Here is a 13444-nt window from a genome sequence, read left to right on the forward strand (position 1 = left end):
GAATTACATAAAACTAAACAAAAGGGTTAATAAAACTGGTGGGAATAAATATAAATGGATAATGGATAGACAAAGTACCTTTTACAGAAAGATGAAATATACTTTGAGTATGTCTGTGCCTCTTGTTTATCTACAAACCACGTTTAATGTCTTTTAGAAATTCTCTCTCATAAAAGTTGCAAACAAAATTCTTACTAGAAAATAAACAATGAAAAATATATAATATTACCAACAGAAACATAAAAAGTTTTAAAATTTTATGTAAGCATTGGTGTGACATTAGCCCTGCCTAAGCCTAAAATAACACACCTATTTGATTGAAAACCTCATGATATCTTACTCCATACTGACTTTAACCAGTTGAGGGACCAAACTGAAAAGGAGGTAAATGTTGCTTCTGAATTGACAATAGATAAAATTCTGGGAGGAAAACGTTGATGAAAAAACAATTTTCTCACTTAAAATAAATCAAAGGAAGAGTTTAATTACGCCAAGCTTACAGCAACAGCTAATGCTCAATGAATGCAACATTTAATAGTAGATAGATCTACTATATCTTCAAATACTGGTATTTGATTACTGCCCTACCATAAAGATTAGAAGTGCTTATCAATAATTTTTGTGAAAGAGATGCTTTGGAATTCTGTGCTTGAAGGATTGTCATGTACTCCTATCGGCTAAGAATTTTCAAATATAGAAACTTTAAAAAGAGTATAATGCATCCACAAATAACAATTAATAGTTCATGATGTACGCAACTCATCTTGATCTGTTGATTTGAAGTTTTGGCTAACAAACAAGAGGTTTTGGATTCGAGTCTTATGTATGTGATGTGTGTGTGAATTTGCCTTAATTGACCTAAATTTCCTTAAAAAAAAGTTCATAATGTCATTAGAGTCCATGTCTCATGAAAAAAGGCTTGCATTGATATGCCACCAACAGAGAGTTGCTGTCCAGCACTTTCAACCCAATACTCGATATCAATAATTTAAACCCAATTTTCTTTCCTGAAGAAGAATGCATGTACTAGAGTGCTAATATAGTGTATAAGCAAAAGCTATAAAAATGAAGATTAGTTTTCTGAAATATACATTGCAGAAAGTGCATAACGATATAATTAAATTTTTACTGTATCTTCTCCCTTAAAGTGAAGAATGTTCTATAAATGACATACAATTCAAGCTAACATGATCAAGAAAAGGTGCGATAAGATAAATATCACCATCTTGGCAGAAAAGGTGTGTCATTGAATAAGTAAATCTTCTGAAGCTCTTACCTTTACCTGCTGGAAGATCGTTCCAGTCGTGTACTCTGACCCAGATCTCTTCACCTGTGTCCAACTGCAAAATGCCAACATCACATTTACTTAAATGTTGCTCATCATGAATAAGTTACTAGATTCCAATTTGGTGGCATTACTTTATACAAATCTAACTGCCAAGTTGGTATGGTTCATCATTTTGTAAATCAAACAGAAAATTCATGCATAAGAAATTCTCTCCTAGTTTGAAAAATAAAAATTCCCCAATTCATCATTTATTGGAACAGTACAAAAGGACTTTCAGGCCTAGTTTGATTGGGCATTTTTTGTGCTTATTCCTTTTTAAAACGGTAAAGTTATTTCTTCTTTAATGTTTGATTCCTCAAAACACGTTCCCAATAACTCCATTTTTTTTCATTTTTCTTCATTTTTCTGTTGTTTTGAGAAAGCTTTTTATATGTGCTTTCTCCGTTAGAAAACTCCTTTTTCTAAACCATTGTTTCTTAAAACTGCCTTTTACAAAAGTACTTAATAAAAAACGTTCCCAATAACTCCATTAGGGAAGTTTGGTCTTCCAGAAATAATGAAGTTTTTTAAAGGCTGTAGTTTTAGCTAAAATGGTTTATTATTTCTAATTCCATATTACAGTATAGAAAGTAAAAGAGTTAAAAAAGCACCTTAGAGAAAAGGGATAAAATGAAAACTTTTGAAAGATAATGATATACTGCCTCATCTTTAAATTAAAATTCCTGACATAACCAATCTACACAACTTTTTTGAGGGATTCCCTACAAGTGCTGGAGTGTTTACCTTAAATTACCAAATTGAGTACCATCTTTCAGGTGGCATTAGAAAAAGGAAATCACCGAGTCTTTGGATAATAAAAACGCTGTTGGCCCCTACATCAGAATGCGCGTAAAAGGGGAAAAAATCAGCGAATTAAGTAACGTGCACGTCTATGCGATGCATCATTTGAAGGGTCAAATGACCTTTGATCGTCAAACGGACTTCGCAGTTGCGATCGGAGCATGAAATTCGCCTAAGTAGGAACCCCTCTCAATCATATCAGATGAGATCAGTCCAAAAGGACGATCGACACCCGAAACTGATGCACGACGTTGCCCAAACAACGCTGATCGCAAAATGGACTGTGCCATTGTGTTCAGAACGTCGACAATACCCAAGAATAATTATAATTTTGCCCAACAAAATTCACTCGGAAAAATCGGCTTGAATCCCGACACAATGCACAAATCTCAAGAAAAGTCATGTGAATCGAGACAAAATTGGCATTTTAAGACCGTTATGTAATAATAATGTTATTATTAATATTATTATTGATAACAAAATAAAAATAATTATAAAAAAAAAATGCTAACCACCCCACCTATCCATTGGGGAGATGCTAGAAGGCTGTTGAAATTTCCCATGGACCGAGGACCTGGACTTAAACGAATGTAGGGGACCTAAGATTGAATAAATTAATGACGATGAACTGAACTTGAATTTGAACAAATATAGGGAACCAGACTTTAATTTGACAAATTCATGATAAAATTGAAAAATATGAAATACTAATTAATGATTTGAAGCATTTAAATAAATATCATGCAAGCAAATAGAAGACTCATGATGAACAAACTCTCAAGGCATATAAATGATGATCAATGAACTAAAGCATTCAAGTGATTACCAATTGATGAACATGAAACTCGTGGTGGATGGAATTTCCAATATTTGAAACATCTAGTAATTCATACACGAGCAAAATATAAGGGTAGCAATAAGAGTTGTGCAGCCAATACATGTGCGAAGAATGAAGCACATCCATAAGCAAGGAAAGAGGGGTATCATGAAGAAATATCCTACCCACTATCAACAACATGTTAATCAGCACAAATTCTCTTGTAAAATAACGACAATGGACGAATGGCGAGTATGACAGACCTATTACAAGGGTAAACAGAAAATCATCATGCATATCATGCTCTACTCACAAGTGGATGCAAGCATCCATGAATGATAATAAGGTGACTCACCATGCGCTTGGCGACTTACATGCAAATTGAAATACCAAACTCATGATGAATGTGGCTTGCCTATAAACGATGAAGGTTCTTGCAAACACAGTATGCAATATGTGATGGACGCTACAACATCCTTCCAATCAATGTCAGCTAATTTACAAGATCAATACATTGTCCCCTACGAACAGTTGACATGCAAAGAATATAGCAAACTGCAAACAGAACATATCTAAGGAAGTGGTAATGAAGATGGCTTACTTACAATTAATGCCAAGTAGCTTGTACCTAATGTCTATCAACCTGCAAGTATTGGCAACAGATATAGCCCAACTAGCAGGAAACATCAATCAGACCCCTAGCAAATGCATACGAACCTCTACGAGAAGTAGAATTTGACATGTTGTGAACACTACAACATCCCCTAAGCCAACGTCAGCTAGTTAGCAGATGAAATCTGTAGTCCTCTATGAATACTGAAGTCAACGTGTAGTGAACATAGTAAATTGCTTATGGATGTACATGAATGTTTGGCGATGAATGTAATTCAGCCAAAAATTAATGTCAAGAGTACAAATGCGCGTATCGACTTGCATGATGAAGAGTATGTAGCAAGTGTGACAGATCCTTTATAAACATATGCATACAACACATCATCTACAAGCGACGATAGAAGATCGTAGTAAATGCAAATACTTGCGAGCCCTTGTAGGAGACCAGCCATACGCACCAGATGCCATATACGAATAAAATGTCAAAGGAAAACAAGTGCAAGCTCCTACAAAGCCGTCGTATGAGACCTATCACGTACCCAAAGTGCTATCCTCGAGCAAATATAAAAAATCTCCAACAAGTGCAAGCTCCTATGAACCATAGCAGAAGACTCGTTAGCGCGACAGTCTACCTGTGTAAAATAACGGGCAAATAAACATGATGCGATGCCACGCCACTGGATCCACAACACTCACGCAAGTGGACAGAAGTCGTCTTTCAAATAGAGCATCACGCACATTCAAATGACTGTTGCCCGCACAATTGATCAGCATTAAACTTTTTAAAATACTCCCACACATACATTGCAACATGTATACACACAAATACAGAAGTATATATATAAGCGCCTTAATGCACTGATGAAAGTATAAATGTACATGTAAGTATGTAAGCATAATACAAGAAAATGCATGTGCAACCGTATACCCGCATGGGCTCCGACGAGCGTGCTATGAATACACACGTGACGTCTAAGGATGTTGCGCTGGTCAAATGATAAACCCAAGCTTGAGCCCAATCCTTTTATGCAAGTGGCAGAGGACCAGCCGACCAGCAATGGGTTGATGAACGAACAAGGAGAGCCTACGTAAGTAAATAAGTTTAAATATTTTTGATGTCATGTGTAAATTGCTTAATCTTGTATTAACTTTTATAGGACGAGTATACACGACTTCGAGAGAGCCAGCCATGAGCAGTAAGGGATCTTCTAGGGGATCAACAGATTATTCTAACTATCACACTTGGTCGCAAGTAGTAGGAGGAATTTAGAAATGTTGGGTTTATGGTTTAGGCTTGCAATCCAACACATATAAGATGCAGACATCTGGTGGCTCCAGCTTCTTAGCAAGTAACCAGGAGTCGTCGTATAACCAACAAGTAGCTGCCCTTATAGTCTAGCAAGAGCAAGTCAGGAAATCACAAACTGACATGCGATTTCCTGATTTGCAGATGCATATGCAGCAAACTCAGTTGTTGGATGAGCTATAGAAATTGATCTTTCGTCTGGTACCCTTACATCATCAACTTTTAATGTGTCTAATATCTTCACTTATCACCCATCAATGTGGGCAACATACAACTTATCTCCTCAAGTACGAGTTCTTCTGAAGAGATGGAGAACTGATGTAGACTATCCATACCTACGGCACACTTCAACATCTCTGTTTCCTCCACTACTTTATTTTCAGCTTTATTACCGTTTTATGCATTTTCAGTACACTATAGTTTTTTGGCCGTTGCTGCCAAAGTAGAGTAGTTCTCCGGTAGACTAGAATAGTATAAAGATGGTAATGCTGTATTAGAAGGCATATAGAACATTTATATTGCCTTTGGAGCTCTCTGTTTTCGGTTTTTCTTCCTGTTTTCATTTTTTCTTCTGCAACTTCCAAGCCACAGGTTCTGTGAAAGTACTTGGATAAGGGCATTGTCTGAGCGTAGTGCTGGGCTATTTGTAGGAAAGCTACAATCACTTTTACCTACCCATTAGCCTAATAGTTCATGGAATTTGAATAATTTTTTAGCTAATTAAATGGACTGAATAAAAGGATTTTCAAAACCAAAACAATTTTCTTGTCGGAATGGTAATAACTGATATTAAGGTTTCATTTGAGATAGCTTTCTTACTGTTTTTAAAGCAACTTTTTAATACAAAAAATTTTTAGTTAAAAAAAATTTTATACTAAAAAAAAGTTTTGAAAAGAAATAAAAAAAAATTGTCCCAAACGAAGCCTAAATCATCAATTTGAAAAGAAAAATAACTTTATATAATTTATCATTTTACCTTCTCTAGTGTGTGGTCTAGCATTTTCTCACAAAGACCATCCAGCAGTTCAACAACTGTTTGCGTGCCATTTCTGTAATATATTAAAGAACCAACAAATGTTAGTTTGAAAACAAAAGAAAAAATTGCAAAACAAATGGGAAATCAATCAGAACAGCTCATAGGAGCATCATAATGAGGGTGAAAATTAGACGCATGAACATATAAACTCAGAAAAATTATGTAATCCCATAAATTAATTGTCATCAGCATTATTAACAAACTGTCTAGATTATTTTCTATGATTCAGTTAGAAAGCCTATAAAATTTTTTTATGGAAAATAAAATCAAAGATAATATTTTTGGCAATCTCAATCTAGAATCACTACCAAGACAATAACTAAAATAATAAAATAGGCCATTTGCAGTTAGTACATCACAAATTGCACCAGATACATGAAAGATTGCACACGCTTTTAATACTTGGAAATATTCCCTGATTTGATTAGGACTACATTAAATGGCTGAAATCATACACCTTGATTTATGTGCAAAGCAATTACCTTAGGGCACCTGCAGGCATCAAAATGCCATTACCTATCTAGAAATGTGTCACGACCTTAGGGCACCTGCAGGCATCAAAATGCCATTACCTATCTAGAAATGTGTCACGTTCTTAGAATGCGTGCAAGGATGGTCGGAGATCTATATGAAGGGATGCTTCTCTAAGGTTTAGACATAATATCTCTCTCTGAATTCTCAAATGGTATACCCTCTCAACGGCTAGAGTTTCTGGGAGGATAACAGCTTTAGAATGTGCAGAGTAAAATATTATATAGAGATAATTTTATTTATGATATTATTCTTGAGAGGAATGTTTTTAAATTTTATTATGGGGCCGGAAGCTAAGAAAATTAATTTTAAGTTGATTAAATTTTGATCAATTATCAAGTGAGTTTCGATTTTCGAACAAAATTACAAACCTTATATGGAAGTTTAAAAAGATATGCGCTAGCAACTTCGATTTTCAATTATCAAGTGAGTTTTACTCAAACAAAATGATATGGCAGCAGCCGGGGGGGGGGGGGGGGGGGGGGGGGGGGGGGGGGGGGGGGGGGGATTTTGGCCCCGCTTGTGGGGCCCAACAAGAAATTAATTCATTATGTTTGGAGAGAAATTAAGGATCTGATCAATTAAGAAAAGATTTCCTAATTGAATTTAAATTAAAGAGAGAAAGATTTTCTAATTGAATGCAAATTAAAAAGGGAAATTTTTCCTAATTGAATTTAAATTAAAGAGGTAAATTAATAAGGAAACAAATCTGTTTTGGAGGCAATTTGAGAGTTTATTTAAGGAGGGGTCTAGGGTTTATATTGCTATAGTTATTTTTCTTTGAGGGCTTCCTAGAGGCATCTAGGTTGTTTGGGAGAGCCGATCTATCTCTCTAGTTGTAGATCGCTTGTATCTTGCTTTCATATTGAGTTATTAATAAAAAAATCAGCCATAATTCCTCAAATTCCTACAATTTTCTACTGTCTTCTTGCTGAATTTACTTCTACAGTGTATCACAAAATTTCTTGCCTTAGATGAAAGTTATAAAATACAGTATTATCATTTGCATTTTAGGTTATAACCATGTTATAATTATTTAATAACTACTTCATCTTACTACATACATTGCATAAGCAACTTGACTAGTTTGACTGAAGGGCATAAACAAATGCACATTTCCGGTTCTACATAGAGCACTTTCACATAGAATAACTGATTAAAAATGAATATCACCACATTGCTTAAAACGTAAGAGTCAATGGAGATGATAATTAAATTCAAAAAGCAAATATTTTTAAAAAGCACCTGTAATCAGTGTATTTCCCTTCAAGACGACTTATAGAATCCATTCCCTGATGAATATCAAGAAAGTTTTTAGATTTCTTCTCATTGAAAAAATGAAATAGCTAGATTAGCCCTACTTGGAGAGACTAATGGAAACACTTACATGGTACATAAAACAGAGAAGTTGTGCGTGTAGAACTTTGAAACAAAGGATTATGGAACATAATTATTAATGAGAAAACAAAACAAAGCAGAGAACCCTAGTTATGGCACATAATGTTAATTACAAGAGCCAAACAAGATCTGTTAATGCACTGGAAGATGCACCTGATACGCAGAATAAAAATTGATTAATTATTGCTGGTAATAAAGGCTTGGAGCTATGAGAAGAAGCTTGCAACATCCTCTATGGAAGTTGCTGGTGAAATAATCTCCCACGTAACTGCAGCTCAAAATTCGCATTATGTCCGCACCCTCCCATTTCGCAGCCCTTTCTCTCTCTCAAATCTCACTCACTCGTTGTAAATGTGCGGTGCCAAATTCCGAAGGGCAATGGGCAAAATCTCTCCCTCCCTCCCTCGAAACCCTCGAAACCGCTCATCAAAAACTTGCATATTGCCAAAATTAAGAGGACAATTCAAGTCTCTCTCACACAGTCTGTTTACCACTCTTGATCAACAACTCATCAAATTAGGGCAGGGCACGACAGCATAAAACCCATCACAATCTTCTCTAACAAAACAGGACTTTCACAACTCTAAACTAGCATTAAGTGGAACTAGAGACCAATAAACCAGTATGAGACTCATGAGAGGAACTTGCCTTAGTTTTTTTGGGGGGCAAACACAAACAACAACATCAAGCATTTATGCCACTACGCGAGATCAACTACATGAATCCTTTTTCTCCACTGTGTCCTATTAAAAATGAGAGGCAAACACATAAGAAAAAAACAATATATAAGGCAAAATTTAAAACAAATTCTTATATTGTGTTATAATTATTAAATAAAAAATTACATGCCTTGCATTCAATTTTATATATTTTGATAATGTTGTATTACAACTAATTAATGCATAAGCATTGATTGGTATTGTAATGATCGTACTTCAGTCTCTATTTTATTAGAAAAGAAATTGTGGTTCCATTGCTAATATATGAGATATATTATATTGTCTGATACAAATTTTAAAGATAAATGGCTTATGGATGCACTCTTAAGGAATTTTATAATACAATTATTTTTGGAATTATATGTAGCCCAACTGAAAGTTGTTAGAAAATCAGATTAAATAAATTGAAATCCGGTTTCAATTATTAAGAATCAGATTTCTTATAGTAAGCCAATTCAAATCATATTTTAATTTGTCAAGAAAATCCAATTTTTTAGAAGGGGCAATTGTCCTCCTGGGCACAAGACAGTTCCACCCTTGATGAGACTGGGAAATTTTGAAAGGAAACTAATGCATCTTTCTCACCTTTTGTGCCCCATCTTGACATCACTAAACATGAAGCAATTTGTACATCACAATACTAAAATTTTTATGTTAGTTTTGTAAGTTAAGCATCAAAGTGCACAACACAAGGTAACAACATTATGGGTCTCTAATAGAAACTTATGACATGTTTATTAAGAGATTGGAGAAAGATACTCTTGGCTTCAAAAAAGTAAACTATCACAAAAAAAAATGAGTCACAAACAGCAAGTCCAATTAAAATTTTTTCTACAGCCAATGCTTAAGGTCAGGACTATAGATCATGAAAAAGAGACTTTCAGTGTAGAATAATGTGTATCATTTGGTAAAAATATAAAAGGCAACTTATAACCAAAGCTTGAAATGAAGAAATAACTTTTGCAAGGATCTAAAGGAACTTAATGTTCCTCCAAGGACTTCAAGGAAGTTATGAACTAGAAATCATTCAATTAAATGTTTTACAATGTGAGAGAAACTTTCGCAGTATTAGATTTCTCAACTCCAATAGACTTATTGAATCCTCTCATTACTCCTAATTTCTAACTCTTGCAGCCAAAATATTACAGAACAGAAAAATAGTTGAAAAGTTTTCAAAGTTGCTTTGAAAGGGAAAGTAACTGCAAGTATCCACAGTCCGTTATGATTCAACAAATTGGTTTATGGGGCAATTTTTTGTAGAAACAATTGAAAGGAATATATATTTCCTTGAGAATATTATAACCCTTGGCCTTTTCCTTAGAATAGAAGAAATGTCGGATTGCCGCCTTGTCTGATGGTAAAATTATCAATAGAAGTACATAAAACAGGAAAGCAAAAACAAATTGAAACACAACTAAGGCTTCACTTTTCTTTAAATCATATTCTCCATAATTTATTGACATTTTTACTCTACTTCATATTTTCAAACGATAGCATATACGCTGGGAATTTCTCTACATCTAGTCCTAGTTAGTTTTACATGCTATCATGGGCTCAGTAGGAACAATCATTTAATGAGAAACTAAACTTTGAAAGATAACAGCATTTATTTTTATCAGATAAAAAGAGAGAATAGAAACTACATGCTCATATATGTAATTAGAAACTGAAAAAAAAATACAAGAAATCTAGGCAAACGTCAAAGGAAGTTACAAAAATCTGGCTATGATTTTGGTTTAGGCCTTCTATCAGAAATTTTTGTTTTGGTAATTCCGATAGTCTCAGTATTTTGAAGCCTGCAGTTTTGTTTGGTTTTGATTGTAATTTTCAATATGTTGTACTCAAAATTTCAAACTATACAATTAAAAATATCAAATAATCAGAAACTTTAGCTTAAATCTACATTTTTAATCAATAAATTAACTTTGCATGAAATATATCTGTGACATATAAGATGATGTACAAAATTATGAGCATGTGCCATGTACTTTGTAGTAATGATGTATGATATTTTTGAGACCGCCTCATCCATCGCATAAATCAACTCATTCGACATTTAATAAATGCAAAAATAATTTATTTCGAAGGTATCAAGTTTTTTTTTTTAATCATAAACAAAAAACTAAATTAAAAATAAAAAATAAAATTGATCTTAAACGACCATTTAGGAATCAAGAAGTGGAGTATAACAATCAAGCACAACAAAAGAAGAAAATTGAAAAGAAATTATTTGTACTTGATTTCAAGTAATTTAGAAGGTCCAAGAATTTTCATTGAGAAAAAAAACATAACATGCTAAAAGTAGACCTTACATTAAAATACTCGATCTCTATCTCGTCCTGCATGTGATTAAAAAATAATAATTAGATTCCAAATATGCAAAAAAAAAAAAACAATGTTACACTTTATTTGAAAAATAGCGAAGACAAGCATAATGAAAGAGCCTGAGATTACATCATGGATTTGCGATCAATATTTAATAACGTGCAATTTGTAAGAATTCATTCATTTAACACAAATTGAAAGGAATTAGGCCCACAAAAATCTCCTACCAACTAAAACAAGAATGACAGAAAACAATATTTACAATAACAAATACCCAAACTCTGCTATGAATTAGCAATAACCATATAGCATAATGCACACAACAATAATAACAATGAGTACGTTCATTATGATTGCGAGTAAAAAAATTGAGAAACTTTACAACAAAAGGCAATAGAACTGATTTTAAGGCTTGAGACATTCATGAAAACATTAAGTACCCACATAGATGGATACATACATTTGTATGTGTTGTGGATAACACATAATACAATCAAACGTGCATAATACATGCATACACACTACATGAAAATCGATCATTATCAACGAATTTTTTAAGCAGAATATTTTTCGTCAGAATTTATGGCGGATTTTTGAAGGATTTTGATGAAATATAACCGACATATTTTTTTCGTCGGTTTTTCCGACAGATTTATTTCCTTTTTTTTTGCCAGACAGCCGCCAGAAAATTTTTCCAACGGAAAAATTCCGCCGAAAAATTTTTCCGGAGATTTTTTTTTTATTTTTGACAGAAACTCTCTTTTCGACGAGGGTTTTACCGTCGAAAAAAAATTCTGCCATAAACAACCAAATCCGCCAGAAAATTACTCAATTTCCACCGAAAATTCGCCGATAATAAGAGATTTTCCTGTAGTGACACTTGACATGCTCAGTTGCACACCTAATGTATTCTTACATTATAAATGCATGCAATCATGCACACACAAACATGGACACATACATGATAACTAAATAACCAGCTTCTTCCTTCCTACCTCCCTCATCATAAAGACAAAACTTAAGAAACTCAGCAATAGCAACTTTCATCGATGTTGAACCTATTAACCAAAAAAATAGTTCTAAAAGGTTGTCAGATTAGATCCAAATCTCCATGGTGAAATAAATATTGGTTTAACACAAAAAGTTGGCAAAATGTAGGAAATCTACGTCACATTACAAAAGATGCCCGACTCCCATCCAAAAAAAGAATGATCTTTCCAGCATTAACAATATAAGAATGAAAAAATGGCTGATTTTGGAAGAACATGAACCGCCATTACAAAAGCAATTAGAGCAAACGAGAAAGAGATATACCGCAATCGCGTTGCAAGCGGAGCATTCATCTTCCACGCTATAAACCAAGGAGAGGTTTGCAAGAATGAGCGCAACAAAAAGCACTGATCTAGGGTTCTTCCCCTTTCTCTTCCACTCCATCCCCGCCATCTCGCCGGCTAACTTTCTGTTAAAATGCTCGTGAAGAGTTCGGGTTTGGGTTTTATAGACGGGTTACGAGTAAGGCACTGCCCGCCAAGCACGGAATAATAAATAAATACGATAAAAGCCGGACAGAACGATCGTCAGCGGCTCCACCTCTATGCCTTTTGCTCGGCCGTACGCGTGGATACATCGATTGTTCTATAGAAATTCTTAGTGAGAATTGATAATAACCATCCCTTCGCATATTTTTTGTATTATTTTTATATAACAAATAACTCATAAATAAAATATAATAATTTAGTTAATTTGTTAGTACTCTATAATCATTTTATATGTCACATATAATTTCAATCATTTAAGTACACTATTGATACATCCTCAAATAATTATCTTGATCGGGCACGAATCTTGAGAAAAAATCAAGTGAAACTTCCGAAATTAAAATTAAAACCATACGAACTTCGATTTCAGCAAACTTATAGTCGAACTGAGCGTCTCGGAAATACGACACCAAAATCGACTCAATCTGAGTCCAAATGGATCCAAATCAAGGGTCTGCAACGCTGTTGGAGGGTTCGAACCACAATTTGTATTACCAACCGATTTTCAAACATGACGTGCTTATAGTCGAATCGAGTGGCTCGACAAGAAGAATCCAACGAGCCCAAGATCACTGAATTCCAACATCACTAAGGCATACAAATGTCCATCAAACGGTCCACAATCAAGGGATTCAACATCGGTCGTCTTCCAAGCCACTCCCAATATGCCTTTGATCTACCACCTATTTATAGGTCATGCCACTTTAGATATCTATAAATAGATCTCTCCTTCCTCTTGAAAGTGGGGCTCCAAGCAGACATGTCAATATTAGACCCGACCCGAAAACCTGACCTGAAAATTTCGGGTTTGGGTTGACCCGATCCTGAAGTGGGTCGGGTTAAGGTCCTAATGTGATGCCCCAGAATCAAATAGTGAAAGGATTCGTCTGACATTCTGATCGAACTCCATTCCAGTTGCTTTGCTCGGACCTGAAAATTTAAACCACATATAATGAGCTTACAAAGCCCAGCAGGTCACCAAAGCCTACAACTGAAATCAAAGCACGGCAATGCTATCAATATGCAGGTCAATA

The 13444-nt window shown here is 34.5% G+C and overlaps 1 protein-coding gene across 1 annotated transcript; it reads right to left on the reverse strand.

Moving 5' to 3' along the window:
- LOC110102496 lies at positions 1–12370 on the reverse strand. Its single transcript, XM_020830843.2, has 6 exons — positions 12187–12370; positions 10860–10886; positions 7676–7722; positions 5840–5912; positions 1277–1340; positions 1–130 (listed from the first exon to the last, which is right to left on the reverse strand). The coding sequence occupies exons 1-6, from the start codon at positions 12313–12315 to the stop codon at positions 27–29; spliced, it is 444 nt and encodes a 147-aa protein (XP_020686502.1). The 5' UTR covers positions 12316–12370; the 3' UTR covers positions 1–26.
- Between the last annotated feature and the right edge of the window lie 1074 nt (positions 12371–13444).

The sequence above is a fragment of the Dendrobium catenatum genome, unplaced genomic scaffold (assembly GCF_001605985.2).
Source record: "Dendrobium catenatum unplaced genomic scaffold, ASM160598v2 fragScaff_scaffold_1284, whole genome shotgun sequence".
NCBI lineage: Eukaryota > Viridiplantae > Streptophyta > Magnoliopsida > Asparagales > Orchidaceae > Dendrobium > Dendrobium catenatum.